The following is a 25,292-nucleotide window of genomic DNA, read 5'->3' as shown; positions in this document are numbered from 1 at the left end:
TTCTTCCCTCCCACCTTTAGCGGGAAGTAGAGAGTAGGGCTAGGGTGATCAGCAGACTGGACAGCCCTAGTTTTTCAGTAGATTGGATGATTTCTGAAATATAACAAGTTCTAATCTTTAAAAATAAGAATGAGGTTATCCACTTATTTCTGTATCTTATTATACAACTGAATTGGCTAGTAACATTAATGTTTTCAATTAATTTCCATCAGTAAAATAATTCACGGGCCTGGATTTTGCAGTGGTAATGACAGCGAAATTGTCAGCATTCGCATCATTACTCTCCTTTAATTCAAAGGAGCTCCTGGAGTCCACTAACAGGCAGTTAAAAGTTGACATCCAGAGGTTGCTGTCAGTGATTCCATGCTTTCCCACAGGGTTGCACTGTTGAAATCCCTCCACGCTGCAATCAAATAGAAATCACTGAACTGACAAAAACTTGCCCTTTTACACTATTAGTCTCGCTGTAAAATCCCTTTAAAAAGTTGCACCTTGTTGTAGGAGATCTAACTGAGGTGTTAACAACGTTCTAAGTTCATAATTACTGCTGCAAAGCCTCATTGGCCCTGAAAACTAATTTTATACCATAAATGTTGTGTTTAAGTCAGTCTTTGAAGCCTTCAAAAATCCCTTCAAAAACAGGGTTAACTTAAACGTAAGTGTAAAAGTGAACCACTGGTGTGGATGGTCGCCCTTTTGAAATGTCATCGCCATCTGGCGCAAAGGGTGGCAAGTCTTAAACTCCCATGCATCTTTGCGACACAACCTGTATCACCTGCTTGATTCCTTGTTGCCAGTTATAAGGTACCAGTAAGTAAAACATGCATTTGTGGGGTGAAAAATTGAGACTGACTACTAATGTGAGTATAGCAGGTTGGGGCTGAAAACAGAGGTTTGACTTATACACCAAGTATATGCAAAAACATGATTTTTGGGGCCAGAAAAATAGGATTGTCTTATACACTGGGTCGACTTATATGTTGCAATTTATGGTAATTGCGTAATATCAAAACTCTCCATTATGATTTTTAAACAATCATGTTTCATAAAATAAAATACAATTAAAAAATGATATTTTAACTTCTAAATCCCATGTGTGTGTCCCAATTCATTTATTTTGCTCTCTTGAAACCTTTCAATTAAAATTGAAAGCTTCAGTGCATTTTACATCCTGGTTTGCTGTCTGTGAGAATACTTCAATGTGATTAGCTGTTTACCCTGTTTGATGACATCACTGTTGCTGGACCCCAGAGATCCCCTTCATTTCGTGCCAGATTCAAATTGACATCAAGGAAAGGGAAATCCACACCACACACAGATTGCTGGATCTCTGTGGCCAGCTTTCTTTGAGGTCAGTGGCGAGTGCAGTCTCTTCACTGCTGGCATCAAAATCCAGGCCATTGAGTTTGAGCCATAACTTTGTCCTGTTGTTGAATTTTTGGACTTGACAAAAGAGTTGGATTTCCAAAAGGCTTTCGATAAGGTACCGCACAAAGGCTACGTAATAAGAGCACATGATGTTGGCGGTAGTATGTTAGCATAGATAGAGGATTGGCTAACTAATAGAGAGTTGGGATAAGGGGGGCATTTTCAGGATGGCAACCTGTAACTAGTGGAGTGCCACTGGGATCATTGCTGGGGCCACAAATATTTACAATATATATATTAATGACTTGGATGAGGGAAATAAATGTACTTTCGCCAAGTTTGCAGATGACACAAAAAGAGGTGGGAAGACAAGTGGTGAGGATGACACAAGGAGTCTAGAGAGGGATATAGACAGGTTAAGTGAGTGGGCAAAAACTTGGCAGATGGAATATAATGTGGGAAAATATGAGGTTATGCACTTTGGCAGGAAGAATAGAAGAGCTAAATATTATTTAAATGGAGAAAGACTGCAGAAAGCTGCAGCACAGAGGGATTTGGGGTCCTAGTGTATGAATCCCAAAAAGCTAGCATACAAATTCAACAGGTAATAGGGAAGGCAAATGGAATGTTGGCCTTTACTTCAAAGGGGATGGAATATAAAAATAGAGAAGTCTTGCTAAAACTGTACAAGGCACCAGTTAGACCACACTCAGAATACTGTGAACAGTTTTAGTCCCCTTATCTAAGGAAATATATACTGGCATTGGAGGCAGTCCAGGGAAGGTTCACTAGGTTGATCCCAGTATGGAGGGATTTTTTATGAGGAGAGGTTGAGTAGTTTGGGCCTGTACTCATTGGAGTATAGAAGAATGAGCGGTGACCTTATTGAAACATATAAGATTCTTAGGGTACTTGACAGGGTAGATGCTGAGAGGCTGTTTTCCCTTGTGGGAGACTCTAGGACCAGAGCGCATAATCTCAGAGTAAGGGTTGCCCATTTAAAACAGAGATGAGGAGGAATTTCTTCTCTCAGAGGGTAGCCAATCTGTGGAATTCTTTACCACAGAGGGCTGTAGAAGCTGGGTCATTAAGTATATTCAAGATTGAGATAGGCAGATTTTTCATCAGTAAGGGAATCAAAGGTTATGGGGAAAAGGCAGGAAACTGGAGTTGAGGATTATCAGATCAGCCATGATCTCATTGAATGGCGGAGCAGACTCGATGGGCCGAATGGCCTACTTCTGCTCCTACGTTTTATGGTCTCTTATGGTCTAGGATGGCACATGGGTTGGTAAACAGGAGCAGCAGACAAAGGAAAGACTTAGGGAAAAAATTGTTGGATAATGAAAGTCCTGCTTAAAATCATGAACAAATACGGTATAACGCTGGTTATAAGTAGCACTGTACCATGAGATTGGGGGTTGGGCAGATTGTAAAGTCCTTGAGTTTCACCTTTATTGTAACAAAGAGAAGCATGTCGTTCAAAGAATGAGCACAGCAGAGCTAGGCAACAGTTGTTGTTTGCATTCAGGAAACCGACAGCTGGTATCTTGTTTCTCATCACTTTTTGCGTGTGTATTCCATTATAACCTCTACATTTCACTTTATACTGTATCGCAGGTGATTCAAATTTGCTGCATGAATATTTATCAATGGTGTAGAATTTACTTGTGACTTCAACAGTGCCTGCCAATCTAAATTTCAAGATTTTTGTTGGTGCATCAGCTGTGAATTTTGCGCTAAGCTGTAAATCTTTAGTTGCATAGGTTTATCTTGAATGATGCCGTGAGTGTTAAATGGGAGAAAATAGCTGTGAAGAAGCTGAGGGAGGAAGGTGATGTACAGGAATGGGATAAATCTCATTAACACCTCAACATTTTAGCTGATGAGCATTGTGGCACTGAGGTACATCACTGTCTCTATCAGTATCCAAACAGTAAAATGCATGAAAAGAGATTTGGTGAGGCTTACTAAGCTCATGTGGGTCGATTTTCATCCCCTCTGCTGAGCAGGGATAGGCAATATAACATTTAAAATAGAAGCATGGCCCTTACCACCCCCATCCCACCAGGTTGCAGCCAGTTTGGTTGGGCTGAAATGGGCAATCCAGCACCCACCAGAAACAGGCAAGAAGCCTCATTAGCCCATGCAGATCAATGGTGTCAATAGAACCTTGGTGTGATTTTAAATTATCAATGAGCGAAGTGTGCGAGATGCGTGACCCTCCTACTGGTAATTTGTCACTGAGCATTCTATAATCAGTGGTCCTTGAAGGTATCACTTCAGATTGTTTCAATAGAAGTTAGAAATCAAGCTTGTAAATGTTTTGTTTTGTGCGGGTTTGGGATGAGCCCTCAGAATTGTTCCCCTCTCTCTCTTTACATGACCTGCACCCTTTGGACCAAACTTAGCACTGGATTTTACGTACATATGTACATGCGAATTAGGAGGAGTGGGCCACTGGGCCCCTCAGGCCTGCTCCGCCATTCAAGATGATCATGGCTGATCTGATTGTGGCCTCAACTCCACATTCCACCTACCCCTGATAACCTTTGACTCCCTTGCTGGTCAGGTATATGCCTGCCTCTGCAATAGAAGAGGTGAGCTGCAGGCATCAATCAAACATTGGGAAGCAGCCTGCAGCTTCCACTGCAGCAATTTGGGAACAAAAAGTGTGCTTTGTGAGGTAGAAATTGGACCTTATTGTAGCTGTCTTACTAGCATGTAACAGGCACAAAGTCTAATTTCAGGGACCCAAAGGACACAGAAAGACAGATATCCCTGGCAGCTGCCTTGAATAGGCATCAGGCCCCTTACATACAAAAGTGAGAGGCCTAACACCTGTTTTAGTCCCCTCTATGGAAAACTGGATATCGCAGGATGAAATTAGTGCCAGGTCTGTTCTGCTGCAGTTTCTACAATGGCTGCTCTGGGCTACACATTGAATACCACCAATAGGCACTTATTAAAAAAAATGTTAAGAACAAAACACTGCTATGGAGACTGAAGTTGCAGGTGAGCTCCCTAATTATAAAACATCCAATACTGGATGAAGAGAAATTTCCTCCAATCAAATACTGGAAAGATTGAAGTCATTGTTTTTGGTCTGAAACTTTAATTATCGACTCCATCCCTCTCCCTGACAAGAGTCTGAGATTAAGCCAATCTGTTCGCAACCTTGATGTCACATCTGACCCAGAGATGAGCTTCCAACCTCATTCATGCCATCACTAAGACTGCCTATTTCCACTTCCGTAACACGCTCAACTTCCCCTGTCTCAGCTCATCTTCTGCCAAAACCCTCATCCATTTTTTCAGTACCACTAAACTCGACTATTCCAATGCACTCCTGGCTGGTCTTTCATGTTCTACCCTCCGTAAACTTGGAGTCATCAAAAATTCTGCTGCCATGTCTTACCTCGCAGCAAGTCCTGTTCCCGTCACCCCTTTGCCCACTGACCTACGTTAGCTCCCAGTTAAGCAACACAGCGATTTTAAAATTCTCATCCTTGTTTTCAAACTCCCTCATGGCCTTGCCCGTCCTTATCTTTGTAATCTCTTCCATCCCCACAACCCTCCAAGATATCTGCACTCCTCCAAATCTGGCCTCCTGTGCGTTCCCAATTATGCTCCACCATTGGTGGCCATGCCTTCAGTTGTCTAGGCCCTAAGCTCTGGAATTCCCTCCCTATACCTCTGCACCTCCCTACCTTGCTTTCCTCCATTAGAACATGCCTTAAAACCTACCTCTTTGACCGAGTTTTTGGTCATCTGACCTAATAATGCCTCCTTATGTGGTCGCTGTGGAGCACCTTGGGATGTTTCATTATTCAACATTTCATTACATTGAAGATGCTAAACAAGTATAAGTTGCTGTTGTTGATGATTCTTTAGCACCTTGATTTGTCTTCTTCCCATCTCCCAAGTGCCAGTGAGGGAAATGGCCTGGCATTCATTTTCTTGGAGGCGTGGCAGGCACAGGCAGCTCATCAACACGAAATAAGGCCCGAGGCCTCTTCACAGGCTGGTCAAGGGCCTCTCGGTTGGGACGTTTACTCTGTACACAGGGTCCCTTTCAGACCTGACAAAGAGCCCAAGGGAAATTGAACCCCATAGTATCTAGTCCGCTTTTAACGTGATTAACTGAGAGGCAAGTAGAGTAAGAGATGGCTCATTTATTGCTGTTATAAAATCTAGTCACAATAATGGATATCACAATCACCCCAGGACTTTTCCTATGAAGTTCAGCTATAATTTACAGCATTAGCAGAAAATGCAGAATAGGAACACACTTCAATAATCAAGAAAGTGAATAACAATAAAAGACAATAACCTGTCAACCTGGAGACTTCTTCCATATCACTCCTCTGAGCACAGCTGTGCTATTGTAGTAACGGCAGTAAATTATCTATTTATGACCCAATTCATTTGGTTACTTAGCTCAGGTTTAAAAGGGCTTTACTTAAATGCTACTAAGAATAAGTATCCCATTGAAAAGTAGACATATGCCTGGCAGCTGTTTGGCAGTTCTAAACATCCAACAGTAGCATTTCTGACAGAGGCACTTGGGTCACAATGGCTGTTTTTTTAAAAGAACATAGATCTAAACAAATTGAATGAACATTTGTGTCTCATTACTTGTAGAATTATAAGGAATAGTGGGATCTGAGAAAGAATTTGCTTAATGGTGCTTAAGTCTGATGGCTACATATGTCCAGATGTTACAAAATTAAAATGATTTTAGTTATTACTATGCTGTAATAGTTAGTTGCACTAATATTTGGGAAATTAGAGATACAGGTGAGCAAATTATTTGGAGAAGGATGGGATAATCAAGGGCAGTATTTGACATTTGTTAAAGACAATTTAAATTAGACAAATTTAGTAGAATGATTGATTGTTTAGATAAAGAAGCTTAGGTTTCATAGATAGGCATAGACTACAAGAGCAAAGAAGAAGTAATTATTTTTATTTACAAGGCAACAGTCAGGTTACCGATAGAATATTATATACTGTTTTGGGTGTCCTGTTGTGCAAAGGACTTTAAACCATTATATAGAGAGCAAACACTAAACTTACCAGAATAATACAAGTGATAGGATACTATCATTATGCAGAGAGACTTTTGATACTGGGACTATTTCCACTGAAGCAGAGAAGACTGTAGTATAACAAAGTCTCACAAAAGGTTAACTGTAAAAGTCTGTGATGTTATAGAAGGAAGTAACACATACTCATGTGATCTGAGAGTCTAGGAGAAAGCAGCATAGAAAGAAGGTAGTGCAAGGGAGTGTTCTCATAACTATAAATATGTTAGAATAAAGTTAGAGCGTTTTGCAGCCAGCAGTATAAGAATTTATTGAAACTACTCCAACCCAATAACACAATAATATAAAGTCTAGGAGGGGATGCAATAGTGTTTTGTCTTGAATTATGAAGAGTTTTGATTGGGTATAGGAAGAGGTGATTTCTTCTGGTTGTCTGATCAGTGACAAGCAGTCATAGTTTTAACATTGCCAGTAAGAGAATGAGGAGAGAGATTAGAAGAAATAACTTTTAAGTAGAAGGCTGTCCCAGAATGGAATTCCTTCTCATAAGAAGTAGTTAATTCTTCTGTGAAGTGCCTTGGTAAGTTTTACTACGTTAAAGATGCTACATAAAAGCAAGTTTCTGTCATAGTTGATGAAGTAACCATGCATCTTTTGAGATGAAGATTATGTGGAAGGAACAGAACCATAGGATTAATTTTGGATTGCTCTGGCGATCAGACCTAATGCTTTCTTTGATATTGTAAACATCTAGGGTTCTATATGGCTTAATATCATCAACATTACAGAAAAAGTATGCATTTTAGACCACAGATGTAATAATTTAGTTGCCATTGAATCTTCAGTATAAACCTCTCAATAAATAATTATTAAAAATGCAATTGGTCAACGATCCACATCCTGCCAGGCTTTATTGTCAATTTCTGCATCTTTCATCAAAATAATTGGCTTTATTAAAAAGAGAGAACTCCAAGGAATAAAAGTAATTAACAAGCAACTGTTAGTGCAAAGGATTTAAATTTAAAAAGGATTTAAATTTTAAAAAGATAAACAAAATAGGCAAAAATAAACATGAAAGTACATTAACACTTGTGTCAGCCGTTGCTCAGCTGGTAGCACACTCACATCTGAATCACAAGTTTGCGGGTTCAAGTCCCACTCAAGGGCTTGAGCACAAAATTCAAGGCTGACACTTCAGTGCAGTACTGAGGGAGCACTGCACTGTCGGAGGTGCCATCTTTTGGATGAGGCGTTAAACCAAGGCCCTATCTGCCTGCTTGTATTGATGTACAAGACCCATGTCACTATTTCGAAGAGAAGCAGGCCAGTTATCCCCAGTGTACTTATGTTATTGTGTTGTTGGGTTGGAGTAGTTTCAATAACTCCCGAAGACTGTTGGCTGCAAACACTCTAAAATTATTGTGACATATTTATGGTTATGAGAACACTCCCTTACACTAGCTTCTTTCCATGCTGCATTCTCCTAGACTCCCAGGTCACATGAGGATATGTCTCTTCCGTCTATGGTAACTCAGACTATTACAGTTAACCCTTTGTGAGACCGAGTCTAACATACCCCATTATACTATAGTTCTGGCCAATATTTATCCCTCAATCAACAACACAAAAACAGATTATCTGATCATTATCACATTGCTGTTTGTGAGAGGTTTCTGAATGCAGGTTGGCTGCCATGTTTCCTGCATTACAACAGTGACTACACAACACTTCTAATTGGTTGTAAACTACTTTGAGACATCCTGTGGTCATGAAAGGTGGTATATAAATACAGTCTTTCTTTCCTTTTTAACTGAAATACATGGAAACTAAAATTAAGTACTATAATGACTGTAAACAAAACTATATTGGGGATAATGAAGAATAATAAGCAAAATCATCAGACATACAGATGTGAAGAATGGATAAAAGAGATGACAAAAATATTTACTGATAATCTAAACTCCACACCCACCCAGCTCTTGACGCTGAGCGTTTTTTTACATCATTCCGCTTGACAAATGTGTATGCTATTCAATGACACGACCCAGATTCTTCACAATTAGTACTCAGTGGGGCCTTTAAATGTGTTGCGGAGTAGCATTTGTTCAATGGCACAATAGTGTATGTCAGAGAAGTGTCCTCACATAAAAGTTAACAAACGTTTATCCTCCCTTCAAGGTACATATGGATAAAGCGTGCAACATGCATGCAAGCACTGAATGACCTAAACAGCAGTCTTGAAAGGTCCCCTTCCCTTCAGGCCAGTTCAGACAGGAGCTGGCCAGTTTCCCACCCCTCTGCAACTGGCCAGCTGCAACTGTGCATCAACAGTTGTTAAGAAAGGAAGATTTTCCTTTATATAGCACCTTTCACAACAGCAGGATTTCTCAAAGCACTTCACAACCAGTTAAGTGCTTTTTGATGTGTAGTCACCATTGTAATGTAAGGAAATGCAGCAGCCACTTTGTGCACGGCCAGCTTCCACAAACAGAAATTTGACAATGGCCAGATAATCTGTTTTAGTGATTGCCGAGGACACCAGGGAGAACGTCCCTACTCTTCAAAATAGTGCCATAGGATCTTTCTTGTCCGCCTGTCAGGGAAAACAGGGCTTTGATTTAATATTTTACCTGAAAGACAGCCCCTCTAATAGTATAGCAATCGCTCAGTATTGCACTGAAGCATTAGCCTGGATTATGTACCCAAATCTCTGGAGTGGGATTCAAACCCAGAACTTTCTGACTCAGAGGCAAGATTGCTACCAACCGAGCCAGGGTTGACATGAGGTGACGCAAGAGATCAGGATAGTCAGTTAATGGAGGATAAGTGAAAATTGGCAGGGATACCTAACAAGTACTTTACTTCAATGTTCACAAAACACAAGATTATTGGGAAGGAGGTAAATCCTGAAGTGGTTAAAATTGATATGAAAGATATTATAAACAAAATGGACATTATTAGAGAAACCTTTTTGCCCTGCACCATCTAAACTTTTCTTGTTTAATCTCTCCTGCCTTACACCCTATCACTTCCCTTTTGTTCTTTTTCCCATCCTCTTCCCTTCCACTTGCTCAAAACCTATTACATTTCTAAACCTTGTCAAATATGATAGATCCTTTGGGGAAGTGACAGACGATGGTAGATTGGAACAAGACAGCAACCGTTAGATCTCCCATTCCAGTTCATCCAGAAACAGAGTGAAGAAAAACAGGATCAGTTGGATTCTGGATTCAATGGGAAGAATTTTTGGGTCAGCGAGCGCGGGGCGGGACCCACTTGCCGACGCGTAAAATGACGCGCGGTGACGTTGGGCGGGTGTTCCAACATCACCACAAGTCATTTAGATTTTCAGTTCGGCGGGCATGCAGCCGACTTGACTGTGTGCCAAATTGTCAAAGGCCTATTAAGACCATTTAAATATCAATTAAAACAATAACCTGAGCTGCCTGTCCAACCTTAAGGTTGGCGGGGGGGCAGGCAAAGAGCCCAGGCGGCCTTCACATTTTTCATGAAACCTCATCCACAGGCGGGATGAGGTTTCATGAAGGGTTTATTAATTAAATAAAGAATTTTCAAACATTTGACAAACATGTCCCAGCTCATGTGACGCTGTCACATGAGGGGACATGTCTAAATAATTTTCTTCTGACTTTAATAAAAACTTACATTCCAAACTTAATCCCCAGCTCCGTGCCTCAGGGAGATTGTCCTGACTCAGGGAATCCACCACCCCACCCCCCCAACCTGCCCACACAGGGAGCGCTCAGCGCTTCCGGGCGTGCGTCACGTTGGGCAGGCCTTAATTGGCCTGCCCACGTAAAATGATGGTGCGACACCAATCGGTGGCATCGCTTGGGTTTGTGCCTGCCCCCGCCCACCTCCCCCTGCACTTTGATGGGGGGGAAATTTCTGCCCAATGTTTAGGCTGAGTGTAAAGTGAGGTGTCAATTCACTCCTGCCCAGTTTGCTGCACCGCTGAAGACCAATTTCACCCATGTTCCTTTATTCAATCATGTAACAATTTATTAATATGAATGAACTTGTCTTTCAACAGCTAATACTATAGTTTAATTTATCCTAAAATAATTGTCCTGCACCATTTATACCGTACAACTGTTAAGCTAATGTTCTCATAAATTATTAAATGTATATCTTTAGACAAAAGTGTGGTATGAATTTAATAGTTTTTTTTAAAATGGCATACATTAAATTAGTAGTCGGTAACTCTCCAAACATTGATTCAAAATAAAAAAGAATTGGCAAATCAGTTCAAGAGGAATAAGTAAACATGGCAACTGAATGCTGTCAGTTCTGATGAAGTCCCCTATTCTTTCATGGGATGTGGGTGTCACTGGCAAGGCCAGCATTTGTTACCCATCCCGACTCAGGCCCACCCCACTCTGCCCATCCCCATCCCAGTCAGTGGGCCAACAGCTCAGCAGTCTCAGCAACATCACCATTGCAGTTCCCAGTTAAACAGTAGGGGATTGCTTTCAATCGGCAGCACTGTCGCTACAGGAGTGATCATTGCTGCCTACAGGAGTGATGGAAGTGGAGATGATCAATGATTTCAAAAGGGAATTGGACAGAAACATGGAGGAAATAAACTTACAGGGCTACTGGAACAGAGCAAGGGAATGGGACTAACTGGATTGCTCTACAGAGAGCTGACATGGATTTGATAGGTCAAATGGCCTCCTTCTGTGCTGTAATGACACTATGACTCTCCAAGCTGGATCTTATGCTCCTCTGCCAATGAATGTGGTAGGGAGGGGGGTTCGCTAAATCCGGAGGACAGCCTGCCCAGCACCTACCTGCCCACCCCTGCCCGCACTGCAATTATACCAGCAGCAGGGGTGAGGTCAAGCTGCCTGCCTGCCAATGGCCCAATTGAGGCCCTTAATTGCCACTTAAGGGTCTCATCCTCCCACCACTGGGATTTAACCAGGGGTGGGAGAGACCCATATTAAGCCCCCAGCCAGCAGGTTTCCCTGCCCTGTGCTGGCTGGAGGCAGGTGAGGTGAGGTGAGGTGGGGTGGGGTGGGGTGGGGTGGGGTGGGGTGGGGTGGGGTGGGGTGGGGAGTGTTCCTTCTTTAAAAATTAACCTCTATGAACACAAATAACTTACAAGTTTTCATCAAGTTTCCGAAAAACACACATGGAAAAACAAAAATCTATCACTTTTGTCACTGAATCAACTTCCTATCTTCCACCTAATCAGAAATCATTCTTTCCACCACCACCAACTCTCCACCTTTTCTCCAGCTCTGTTCCTCCTTAGAATCTGTGCACCTACAACATCTCCCAGTTCTGATACAGGGCATCAAATTGAAATGTTAACTTTTCCTTCTTCTCTCCATCGACGCTGTGTGACCAGCTGAACATTTGCAGCATTTTCTGAATTTAGGCTGTGTTTATGTATTGGCCTGGACATTAAGATTTGGATTTCCCTCTTGTTGATAGGATCGTAGCAGAGCAGGACATTCACCCAGTCTTTTCTTACCATAACTCTAACAATTTTCCTGAATGAGGGCTCATTAGGCATGCAGAATAGGCTCTTATCTAGCTCCCTGTCACCAAGGAGCTTGCAACATAATTCCAATGAGGCTCCACCATTGAAAAGATGGAAGATCCCCAAGCAGAGGAAAGAATTTCTATTTAGTTTCCAGCCAAAAGAGGGCCTAAAAAGTTGGTGGTGCTTAAAAAGAAGAGAGAGTAGGCCATGACTAAGCGCTCTTCCTTCATGCAGCTTAATACCACAGTAACGTCAGAGTATATTGCTCCTCTTCTATTGGGATCTGGAGACACTGCTGAAGACACTGGTGGGGGCTGGGAACTAGGCAGGCCTTGCCTCCCCACTGGCATTTACATACAGCAGACAGGAAAGGGGCAGCCATTACTGGTGGGATGAGGAAAACTGAGTCTGGGGTAGATACAGATTGTCACCGAATCTTCATAACTTTTTTTGTCATCATCCCAAACAATTTTTGCACTAGATGGTCAAGGAAAATGCAGGGCTAGGTATTGGCAAGCTGCTGATCTCAGTGGAAAGGGGCCATCGCACTTGCGCCCGATTCTGTTCTAGGCCTGGTGCTGTCCTAAGTCTGGCATCTACATGACTGCATTTTCCAGTAGCCAGTAATGAAGTGTGTTCGGAAGCCACAATTGTTCTGGGGCACAGAGTCACTAGTATGCAAGGTGCCACCATAATTAATAAAATGTACTGAAAACATGTGGCACATTTTCCATGGAATAGAACTACTTTTTATTAGACCATTGCAGATTGTTAAAGGGAATTGACCCATCCATACTTCACAGATTTGTGTCAGGGGCATCAATGTCAACACTTGTCTTTTTAAAGCATGCCATGATCATTGTTCCTAAAATTATCAGGCAACTCTAGCTATTAAATGTCAAGGTTGTGTGTAGATACAAGAGGCAGTCCGCCAACAATGCCAACTGTTGCACTTCGAGGAAACCAGTAGCACATTCTTTCTCCTAGTTGTAAAGTAACGTAGTGCTTATATGATGCAGTCATCCACATAGCAAAGTTATAGATGGTGACGCGTACAATCAGTATTTCTAGCTTGCGTTACTTATAAAGCTTTGAGGTACATGTTCCAAATCCTGGGCTGGCAGTACACAATTTTACAACATTTTCACCCTGTTATTCCTGGGAAGTGAAATCATTGCTGATTTCAGGTACTCATTGCAGCAAGCAAATGTGTTGCTCTCTTGTCATCAGCTGCACATATAAAATATAAACCATCCAATTTACCTCTTATTTTTAGGGGCAATGGAGACCCATTTTTTGTCCCCACAAGTCTGAAGAGCTGTTATCCCTTTCTGTTTCTGCCCACTACTTGTTGGAGAACAATGCTGGATGGAAAGGTAAAGAGGGGTGCTCAGCACTATTCTCTCAGAACTACTACTGAAATGTTAAAGTTCCCAATCACTCTCAGTTTAAATACAATGCAGCCAATTGCCGAATTTCCTCTGTGCTGCACCAACAAAGTACCATAAGTCCCAACTTCAAAAAGCCAACTGCTGCTGCACAAATTAGGTTTCTTTCACTTTCCACTCAGTGCATAAACAGGACTGTAATGGAAGGCAGACCAGGATACACTGTGTATGACAACATCGACAATGTGTAATCCAGGATATACTGAGCACATCCTTTTTTTGTGGAGGTTTATAAAGAAACAAAGAATAAACTTCCATTTACATAGAGTTTTACAGTGCCCTTTAATTTGCATATATTTAACTATTTTTAAGTGTAGTCACTGTAGATATACAAGCAAACATGGAAGCAATGTGTACACAGTGAAGTTCCACAAACAGTAACTGAGATGTTATAGCACACAAGGAGATCACTTGGCCCATTGTTTATGTGCTGGCTCGATGCTAGAACAAACCCCAAACTAATTCCATTTCACCCTCTCTCCTTCCAGCTCTGTATCATATCCTTGATGATATCCTTTGTGCAGGGAGAGGTTAGGATAGAGACTATGACATATTTTATAGGAAAATAATGCTTCTTCCCCGTGTTCTCAGGATGTGGGCAATCCTCGCATTATTTGCCCATCCCTCATGAGAAAAAGGCCTCAGGGTACTTCTCCCTCCACAGGCTGGGTGGAGTCCTGAGAAAATCTGCTTCAGCTGAGAGAACATTTTTGCTGTGAAAATCTGGATCCTTTGATGTACTTTTCATTACATTTATTGAAAATTTGAAACTGATGTGGAATAGCCTAACCTTAAAAGAATCACAGGAGATCATTCAGAAAATGACCTGATTTTTTTTTTGGAGGAACAGGAATGCCCCTCCCCACCCCACCCCACCCCACACATACACTGCATCTTTTTCTAAGAATATATTGCTAATTCTCAAAAAGAGGGTACACACCCTCCATTCTCCTTTATAGACATTGAGTAGCTTGTTTCAAGGCCATCACTATCACTTTTGCTCTTCATCAATCGTATCAGGCTGCGTGTCCAAACAATCTCCTGATTTTTATCTCTGCACTACACTTCCCCTCTTCCTTACACTTTCCCACAATGAGTGGCTGGGGTTAGGAACTCAATGTAATGAAAGAGAACCTGCAGCTTTATCTATCAAGCACTGAGCACCGCATGTTGGTGCTTTAACACACCATGTCAGTATCCTGCCCTATTAACATTTCTATACTGTTTAATCAAGACAACAATCCAGCCTAAAAGCATTTCACAGAAGTCATCACTCTTGACCACCACACCTCAACAAACACTTCAGTGACGATGTGAGGTGGGCTTTAAGGAGGACCTTCAAGATAGAGGGGTGGAAGGGTTGGGGAGGAAATTCCAGAGTATTGGGTCTAGATGACTGAAGGAGACTTGGACAGGAGCGGTGGGGAAATTTTAGGACTGGCGGAAAATACAGAGATAAGAACTGGATTCAAACATGGGTTTGAGAATTTTAATTATGGTGTCCTACCGTAGCCCAGGACCTGTTTACTTATCACTTCTGTCCATGTCTACCTGCAATAAGTAGCAGTCTCCCACTGACTCCATAATTAAGGCAGCAGAGTATTGGATAAGCTGATGTTTAAGAACATTACACAATGGGAAGTTGGTCAGGAGAGCAATGGAATAGTTGAATCTGCAGGTGCCAACGCTGTGGATGAGAGTTTCAGAAGCATTCGGGGTGGAGGCGGGTGATGTTATGGAGATAGAATTTTCTGATGGAGAGAAGATGAGATTGTAAGCACAATGCATGGTTAAACAGGATGCCAAGATGGCAAACAGACTGGTTCAACCTGAGACAATGGTCGAGAGAGGAATGGAGCTGAGGAGAAGGACACATAGTTGTGGTGAGGACAAAGATAATAGTCTATTCAATGTATAACTGAAGAACAAGCTGCACATAAGGCATTGTAGGAGTAGAGTAATGGTGGAGAGCTGGAGCATGGTGTTGTCAGCGTATGAATGGAACCTGACCCCATGTTTGGAGATAATGTCAGCACAGGGCAGGTTCGTGTTTACATAATTTGCCCACTATATACATTGGACAATTTATATGAATTTAGTTATGTACAACATTGTTGTCTACCCAAACTATTAAATGCAACAAGATTCCACTATAATAAAAACAGAAAATACTGGAAACACTCGGCAGATCTGACAGCATCTGTGGAGAGAGGAACAAAATTAACATTTCAGGTTAATGACCTTTCTTCAGAACCCCAGATTCCAATGTACTTGCGAATGAACGGTTTCATTTTTCAAGGCAAGCTTCAATAAATCCATTTGTTTAGAGAAGATTAAGAACGCAAAGTAATTGCACCTTAACGAGGTGTGATCTACTCACTTTGTCATTGCCTAGTGCAAGCTGCAACCCGAATCTCTTAAAGGTAATTAAGTATAATAGGTAAATGCACCTTAACAAGGTGCAAGATACTCATTTGAACACCTGTTTCTCCCTGAAATCCCTGGTGTGCTTAACACTCTTTAAACAGTGACTTTGTAATTGAGAATAATCATAATGGAAAATGGTTTGCACTATTTGCCCAGTTTAAACATTATTTAAGTGGAGGTGATTGTATTTGAGAAAGACTGTCGCTTATATAGCACCTTTCATGACCTCAGGGTGTCCGAAAGTACTTTACAACCAACGAAGTACTTCTGAAGTGGCATTAAGTCAATGTCATTATGTGGCAACCAATTTTCACAAGGAAAGTTCCACAAATACCGATGCGATTAAGAGCAGATCACTTTTTTAAAAAAAACTGATGTTGGTTGGGTGCTAAATCCTGGGCAAAATTTTCCTGCTCTTCTTGGAATAATGCCATGAGATTTCACGTCTACCCAAGAGGGCAGATAAGGCCTCGGTTTAACGTCCCATCTGAAAAATGACAACTCCCACAGCACACTTAATAATTTTAAATCTGATAACAAAAGTGTCAAAAAAATCATTTATAACAGTTAACAAATGTGTATATTCCAAAAGAAGTTCAGTATTCAATAAACTTAATCTGCTCTGTTTAACTTCAGTGATGTGTGCCAGTGGAGCAACAGTTACTTTGGTTGTTTTATATCGTTGTTCACTGCTGTTGTGACCAGTTTACTTTGAACACTCTCCCTTTTACTGAATCTGATTGCATGTTGGCAAATCAAGACGTTGAACTCGCAACTTTTCAAGTAGTTTTTTGGTAGATTTTTTGCTCGCCAAAGGAATAAAGGGAAATGGAGTCAATGTGGGTGGATGGAGGTAGGATATAGATCAGCTATGATCTCACTGAATGAAGAACTAACTCAAGGAGCTGAATGGCCTACTCCTTTTCCTATGAATAGTGATGTGTTGAATTAGCGTTGATTTGTTTCTGCACAAGCAAACAAAGAGGCAAGAGAAAAAGTTCATGGGGCAGGTTTTATTTCCCCCTTACAGCAAATATCAGTGGATAGGATGTTCAGTGCAGTTGACTTGTCATCATATCTCTGCTCATTAAATAATGATTCTAAAAGAATTGAGTGATAATTGGGTGGACAACTACCTGTAAATAATAGTGCTGTCAAATCTACTTTATACATTCTCATACAAGAAGACTAGAAAACTAAGTTTTGTTTGGGGGTTGACAGTGGGAAGGCAGCTTTTAGCCAGTCATTATAACAGATGGGAGTGTACCTTGCTCTGCAGAACATTCTCCCTGTTTCTTGCCCAATCATGATTGCCATCCTATTCTTGACTATGTAGTTCTGCTTGCCTCCTCTTCTCCTAATCCCTTCTCCCCGGCATATAGTCCCCTCTTTCAGGCTCCGTGTCTGTGTGCAGAAGTGGCTGCATGCAGAACAGTGACTATACATTTAACTTCTCCGCATTCTGGGGAATGAGAGTGACTGACTGGGCATCATCCCCATGCCCCTTGCAGCCTGCGTATGGATAGGTCACCTAATCCTTTGCCTTTCCTGTGAAGATGCAGCAACACACTTATCAAAGTACTTATCAACCATACCCGTACAAACCAGGCTTTAGCCACACTTCAGAAATACTCCTTCTGGACAGCGTTTGGAAGAGAGTATGAAATCACTGCCAACACCTTCTATGATAGCCAACGAGCTGAAGAAGACTTGAACCACTGGGTTATTGTCACTGGAAATCACGGTGTCCCACATGGCACCTTGTTTCAGGCACCTCTGCCTATTTGTAAGGATGAAAACTCAAAGCAAAAGCATCCTCAGGGATCACCTGACCACTCAACTCAACAGCCCACATGTTAATTTAACGAGCTATAACGTCAAATCTAGGAACTCCTCCAAAGATACTCTAGAATATTTCCACAAACTGGCATATTTCTGGAGACCTGCCAATGCACCCAGCAACTTAATGTGCATGCCCACTAGCGCTCTCTTGTATGTCACCTCATCGAGGTCCTTATCGGAGTCCCCTGCAGCAACACTTGTCTGTGATCTTATCCTCCAGTGAGTACGCACACAAACCATCCTTTACCCCTAGCACGGCAACAGCCCACTGGTGACTCACTACATGCAGCTTCCAGCTCTATACTAGCCTTTAAGATACATGCACAGTGCCAGTGTCTGAGCTGGTGGCTGCAAGTGTCAGATCAAATTATCATTTACCAGTGTTATGCTGTTGCTCTCTTTCCTCTTTCTGGAGCTAGTGAGGCTAGGCAGGCAGCAGTTCTTTTGTGTTTGTAAACAGAAAATCAGAAAGGGAAGATTGGTCCAAAGGGAGGGATGGGGTGAAAAGCAAGAGGTCCATGGTCACACCATCAGCAGCTTGTTCATCATGCCTGACAGCAGGATGAGGGTGACCTAGGGGTTGAGAGGAAGCAAAAGGCAGGAAAATACCATCATTCTCCATGTTCTCAGCAATTTCAGATGCCATGGACTCTGTCACAGACAATCTCATGATGCAGAGTGCCATCATCTCCAAAGGTTTCAGGAGACTCAGGTATCCTTGTCCCCCTGGATTCTGTTCCTTTCTGTTCTGCAGTCCTGCAAGAAAGTGGGAAGAATGTTGGTGATGTGTGTAGATGGAGGGACATGGGAACAGTGAAAGGTGGTTGTGAAGCTAGCAGCATTGGTAGGTGTGTGTTGGAGTATCTTGGTGTTAGGGCTGAGCACGGAGTTCCAGGGAGTTCTGCAGGGTGAGCAATGGGGGAGTGGTGTATTGAGCATCTCCAGAGGCCTGCAGTGATGCATTCAACAACCTTGACCATCCGTGTGAGGTCATTAAAGTCCTTGTGCCAGTGTTGCCAGGTCCTTGGGCCCAGGTGCTCGAAGTTGACTTTCCTAGCCACCCGCTCCCATTCCTTTCTGAGCGTGGTCCTTGAAGGCTTTTTGGCCCTCCAAGGAATGATGGCATTTCTCCTTCTTTCAACCTCCACCACTATGGGCTCCAGCGCTGCATCCACGATCCTGGATGTTCCATTTCACTTGTTTAGAATGGCAGCAATAGCAGTTAGTAGTGGCCTCCTGTAAATCAGTGCATCTTGTGCATCTTTCGTTTAAGTGGGACTGACTGTCTTTAAGAACAGAAGTTTGTCTGCACCATGTGCCATCAGCAAAACACTGCTCAGCTCCCTGCTGAGGGCAGAGGCAGCCAGCAGCACACAAAGGCAACCAGGAATGTAGGAGTCACTCGGCCCAATGCTACTATCTGGTAAATGAGTTGGCGGCACAAAACCTACATGCTGCCTATCCCCACCAGAACCGACATAAGCAGGTTGAAAATCAGGGCAAACCAATTTGCCTTGTATGTAAATCATAGCTTTTTAAAAAAATTAACAGGCAGAAAATCCTGTGAGGCTCACTGATCTCAATGTCTGAAAATTCCTGCCATGTGCTTTGGGATACAAAGCTACACTGGGGAGAGGGTGGTTAGTAGTAATGTCACTGGACTAGTAATCCAGAGGTCTGAAAAAGAGTCATATGGACTTGAAACATTAACTCTGTTTCTCGCTCCACAGATGATGCCAGACCTGCTGAGTTTTTCCAGCATTTTCTGTTTTTACATTAGTAATCCAGAGGCCTAGGCTAATAACCTAAGGGCATGGGTTCAAATCCCACCAAGGCAGCTACAGCAGTTTGAATTCAATTAATAAAGCTGGAATATAAATCTAGTCTCAGCAATGGTGACCATGAAACTATCATCAATTGTCGTAAAGACCCATCTGGTTCATTAATGTCCTGGTCTGGCCTACACTTGAATTCAGACCCACAGCAATGTGGTTGACTCTTAACTGCCTTCTGAAGTGACCCTGGCAAGCCACTCAGTTCAAGGGCATTAGGGATGGAAAACAAATGCTGGCCTTGCCAGCGACATCCACATCCCATGAAGGAATAAAGGAAAAAAGTCAGGAATGCAAATTTGTAAAGTCTATGCTATGTTATACTAAAGTATAAACAGAGACATAAAGAAACATTTCGCCTTTCATAGTAAATATGACTTATAGTCAATTCAGAATATGAGCTGGAATATAACAATTCATATAGAATGATGCTTAATTCTAAAAGTGTTTATATTTTTCCCTAAAATGTGTTACTTGGAGTATGCATAAAACACTATCTTCAGTTCTGCAGCATAGTGAAAATAATACTTACACCACATAATATTTTTCCATTTAATTGTGATATAACCAATGAAATATTTTTTGAATGTCCTGTTATTCATTACTAATGAGCCATCAATTCCCCTGCTCCTCTTCAAGATATCAGTATGTAAATGACAACTACTGCAAGGTCATTTAGCTCCAGCAATCAGTGCAGTGCCTTATAGGAACTTGAAACTAGTACAGATCTTTGACTGCATCTATGATTTATGTTATTTTGTAAATCCTCTCTTTTTTGGATAGTGCTACAGATGACTAGAGGGAAAAGCTCAGGGCAACTTGTAATCCACTCTTTCCTCTCTCCTGAAGGCAAATTGCCCTCTTTTCCTATTTGGAATCTTGATTACTTGAAACAAATGCAGGGTGGAGCCAGGCACTAACCAAACAAGCCTAATCATAAAGGGTTTAGCTAGACTAAAGAAGGAGAGACCGTTTCTGGTGGCAGATGAGTCAGTAACTAGAGTACACAGATTTAAGATAACTGGCAAAATAAAGAGAGATGGGAAGACATTTTTTTCAAAAGCACACCGAGTAATCATGATTTGGAATGCATTGCTTAAAAGTGTGGAAGCAGACTCAATAGCAAGTTCAAAAGCATATTGGATATATACTTGATAGGAAATATCTTTGGACTTTGGGACTAATCGGATAGCTTTATTGAAGAACCAACATAGACATGACGGGCTAAAGAATCCTTTCCATCAGAATCTAGACCTAAGAGTGGGATGAAGAGGAAAATTTGGCTTGGTGTGATACTTTCTCATATGATGCTGAAATGCCAACATAATATTTTTACATACCTGATGGAAGGAATGCTTGAGTCAGAGCTCGCATTGTGTAAAATTTATAGCTGACCAGGAAAAGGACAAGTCAGCCATACAATTCCTCAATTATTTTTCTTTAATAAATCAAACCAAATAGGTTGTTTAATTAACAGGGGCAGCATTAGCACACAAAAACAAAAAAAATAAAGTTCGCACCCCAAATCCAACAACCAATGGGGAAAATTTCCATGTTCCGTTGCCTACTGGATCATCTAGGTGAGTAATACAGGAAAATAATGCAGGGTGGTGAGAGCACATTCCTTAACAGAAATAACAACAAAATGCTGGAAATACTCAGCAGGTCAGGCAGCATCTGTGGAGATAGAACCAGCGAACATTTCAGGTCAATGACCTTTCTGATATTCTGATGAAGATCATTGGCCTGAAATGTTAACTGTTTCTCTCTCCACAGATGCTGCCCAACCTGCAGAACATTTCCAGCATTTTCTGTTTTATTTCTGATTTCCAGCATCTGCAGGATTTTGCTTTTCCTTTAACAGAGTCTGCACAAATGCTCCATGTATTCATTTAAAAGGAGACAAAATAAAGCAATGTTCCATTTCGGTCAGGCGTTCCTAACTGATCTGCAGTTACACTTCTGTGACCAACAGTCCAAGGTGCAGAAACAAAAAAATCTGTCCCATTATTTTTGTGTCATTTTTAGAATTCATGCACTGCTTTCCAAAACATTTCCCAGATAGATGAAGTGATTTATTAAGCATCTGAGGGAAGTCTATTACTTTCTCTCCTTCCCTCCCAACTCGCCCCTTTCAAATCTCGCTTTGTTGTTTCTGCATCAGAAACAAAAAGAGTTAGGAGGTTCTCTCAGCAGGATGACGTCAGTAGGTTTCAGGTTGAGATGTAGGATTGTAGAAGGTTGCAGAGACAAGCTGGGGTGAAGCCATGGAGAGATTTGTAAATTTGGAGTTGGAGATTTTAAATTCAATGCACTGTGGGAACATGGAGCCATTGCAGCCTAGCAAAGACAATACTGTAATTTTTAAGTAATTAAAGTAGAAAGTATGAAAGAACAGTTAAAGTGTTTGACATGAGTTTATATCAATATTAACTGAACGTGAGAGAGCAACTGTTGCAAATAATTCTGGTTAAATAAGTGGATTAGGAGGGATGATAATACCCAGTGGACTGTAGTTATTATTAGGTGTCATATCCATTCTAATCCTCAAGACGTCATCAGCTGTTCAAAACTCCCTTGGCCACATCTCATGCCATGCACGACACTGGAGTAACAATATGAACATGCTGGTATCAGATTCATTATGTATTGTGATTGCATCCTGCTGTGATTTCTGAGTACAGTACAAGTCTAAAGATTGATTTTAATTAAGTTTATTGCTGTGAACTTTATCAGAAAACTGATACAAATAAATAGTTTACTCCTGAAATAAGTGTACTCCTGTTAAATGAACACAAATAGCTTGTCCTATTTGTCAAGGAATAATTCCATCTATTTCCAATCCTTTTAAGTTATTGTAATCCTGCTTTTATTGATATTTGTAACATGCGAATTTGAATTTACTTTAATTCATTTTGCTAACGGTGACTAGGACTTTTGTTCGTAAATAACTTGGTTCTACTTAATATGCATCTGAAGTAACAGAATGACAGGCACTTCGTACTTTAAAAAAAAATCACCGACCTTTCTCTGCTGCTTCTCCCAGGCAGGGTCCAGCAGGAGGTCTCTGTCCCAGTCTTCCTCCTGCATCATGTACTCCTCCAACTCGCTCTCATAATTGTGGTTATTATAATGCACGGTTTCTTCTACCTGGGTAACGGTTTGGCTTTGGACGTGGCTCATCGTGGTGCTTGTCATTTGGGACATCATGATGTTTTAACTGGAGTACTTACAGGCCGGCACAAATTGGAGTCTTATTGGTATTTTCTACCCCCACCTCTCTCTGCAGGTAATTTTGCGCTTTAAGAGTTTGCTGCTGTTACTGAGAGATTTGCCTGCAGCCCACCTCCTCGCTCTGTCCCTGGCTATCAGCGAGCAGCTCAGCTCGTGCCCGCCGCTCCGTTCTAATAGCCGCGGTCACGTGAGGGAGCGCCCGCGACCGGCTCGAGGCCGGATGGAATGCGGCGACTGGCACGCGCCTGCACGCTCGCGCGCGCGCGAGGGAGAGTGACACTGCATCCAACAATGGATACAACCCTCTGGATGGATACAATGCTCGTCGCTTTGATGGGTGCCACAGAGCAGCCTCACATCAGACCTTATCTCTGACAGGCTCAGACAATAAACCACACACACACACGCACACAGTAAATTTATCCTGTGAAATGCTTTGAGACCTTAACATTTGAAAAATTATGCAAACTCAAAGTTTGCACATGACACAAAACTCTGAACTGTGAGGAGAATCTTGATGGACTTCCAGAAGACAGAGACAGGCTGGTAGAATGGGTGACACCTGGCAGATTAAATTAATGCAGGGAAATTTAAAGCGGTACATTTTGTTAGGAATGAGGAGAGGCAATATCAAATAAAGGGCACAATTCTAAGGGGTTGCAGGAATGGAGAGACCCGGAAGTGGTGGGGCAGATTGACAAAGTGGTTAAAAAAGGTATACAGAAATCTGGGCTCTATAAGTAGAGGCATAGCGTACAAAAACAAAGAAGTTATGATGAACTTTTATAAATCTCTGGTTCAGCCTCAACTGTAACGTTGTGCCTAATTCTGGGCACCCCACTAGGAAAGTTGTGAAAAGTGCAGAAAAGATTTACGAGAATGGTTCCAGGGATGAAGGACTTAGGTTAGGTGGATAGATTGAAGAAGCTGGGCTTGTTCTCCTGAGAGAAGAGAAGGCTGAAAGGAAATTTGATAAAGGTGTTCAAAATCATGAGGGGCCCAGACAGAGTAGAAAGAAACTATTCCTGCTGACGGAAGGGTTGAGAACCAGATGACACAGGTTTAAGGTGATTCACAGAATCACAGAATTGTTATGGTGCAGAAGGCCATTCGGCCCATTGTTTTTGCACCAGCTCTCCAAATGAGCATTATGGCTCATTGCCATTCTCCTGCCTTTTCCCCGTAACCCTGCACGTTATTTCTATCTAAATAATCATCTAATGCCCTCTTGAATGCCTCAATTGAACCTGGCCCCATTACACTTCCAGGCAGTGTATTCCAGAGCTGAACCCCTTGCTGTGCAAGAAAGTTTTGGCTCGCATTGCATTTGCTCCTTTTGCAAATCACTTTAAATCTGTGCCCTCTCATTCTTAATTCTTTTACAAGTGGAAATTCTTCCTATCTACTCTGTCCAGCCTCCCTCATTGGCAAAAGAAGCAACTGGGTAATGAGGAAAAGCATTTTTATGCAGCAAGTGGTTAGCATCAGGAATGCACTGCCTGAGAGTGTGATGCAGAAAGATACAATTGGAGTTTTCAAAAGGGAATTGGATAAGCACCTGAAGAGAAAAAACTTGCTCGGCTACAGGGAAAAGGTGACAAGCTGACTTGCTCTTTTGAAGAGCCTGCACAAACACGATGGGCCGAATGGTGTCCTGTGCAATAACCATTCTTTGATTCATTCTATGAGAAGGATGCGCTTGCATTCATTTAACACCTTTCACTACCTCAGGATGTCCCAAAATGCTTCGCAGCCTATTAATTTCTGTACTGCCCAAATAATAATTGAAATATACTTTCTGACTGGTACCGTTCCTATATGAACTCTTAACACACTGATACACAATTACTGTGTGTATTTTTATATCAAGCATTCAAAACATATGGATAAATAAATGCAGCAATGAAGTGCAGGGATATTTAGTATGATTGTCAACTCCCAGTATTAAAAAGAAAGTATTTTTTGGTTCAGAGGTTACACTCTTCTCTAAGTCACTAGGCTTTTCATACAAGTCTCACCACCACCTTAACTTTAACCTTTATATCCAAACAACTTTGCCATTGAAACTTGGTTTGGAATCACTGCAGGTCTCCTCAATCACAATGTACCTTATTGTTACAACCCTTTAATTCTTTGTCTACGTTCCAAGAGAAATTTGACAGCTTTGCATAATCTCAGCTGACACTTCACTGTAGTACTGCAATGTTGGAGGTGCCATTTCATGCCCTTACACCAGACTTTACTGCCACCACTTGACTGCAGACTGTTGGTTTAACTATTGTAGTATACAATTTTACCACAATCAATTCTTCTTCTTTTGTCAAAAGAGCACAGTGTGACAAGAGAGGAGGTGAGCCAGGACCAGGCCCTACACTCAACAGAAGGATCAATGCCCAGACCAACAGCTAAAGTAGAGGAACAGAGGGGCTGCTTTAAATACTAACACCTGATTGAAGAGACTGCTATACTCGTGCATATGAAATGGCAGCAATTATTCTTGGTTATTGGTTGTTCCAGACATCAGGATGTGATTTTGTTGATGCTAGGTAGAAGGAACTATGTCCTGAATTATGCACAG

At 41.7% G+C, this 25,292-nt stretch overlaps 1 protein-coding gene across 4 annotated transcripts in view; it reads right to left on the bottom strand.

The window, feature by feature from the left end:
• LOC144689853 (alpha-actinin-2) overlaps window positions 1-22,901 on the bottom strand; it is a 106,749-nt gene extending 83,848 nt beyond the window's left edge. For all 4 annotated transcript variants that reach the window (XM_078557295.1, XM_078557293.1, XM_078557296.1 and 1 more), the window contains exon 1: window positions 22,505-22,901. In XM_078557295.1, coding sequence (XP_078413421.1) covers window positions 22,505-22,690 — 186 coding nt within the window. In that variant the 5' untranslated portion in view covers window positions 22,691-22,901. The remainder of the gene's footprint in view (window positions 1-22,504) is intronic.
• Window positions 22,902-25,292: the final 2,391 nt, after the last annotated feature.

The sequence above is a fragment of the Cetorhinus maximus genome, chromosome 14, assembly GCF_964194155.1.
Source record: "Cetorhinus maximus chromosome 14, sCetMax3.hap1.1, whole genome shotgun sequence".
Classification (NCBI taxonomy): domain Eukaryota; kingdom Metazoa; phylum Chordata; class Chondrichthyes; order Lamniformes; family Cetorhinidae; genus Cetorhinus; species Cetorhinus maximus.
Note: the sequence above shows the minus strand (reverse complement) of the source record. Positions and strands in the feature narration are given on the sequence as shown.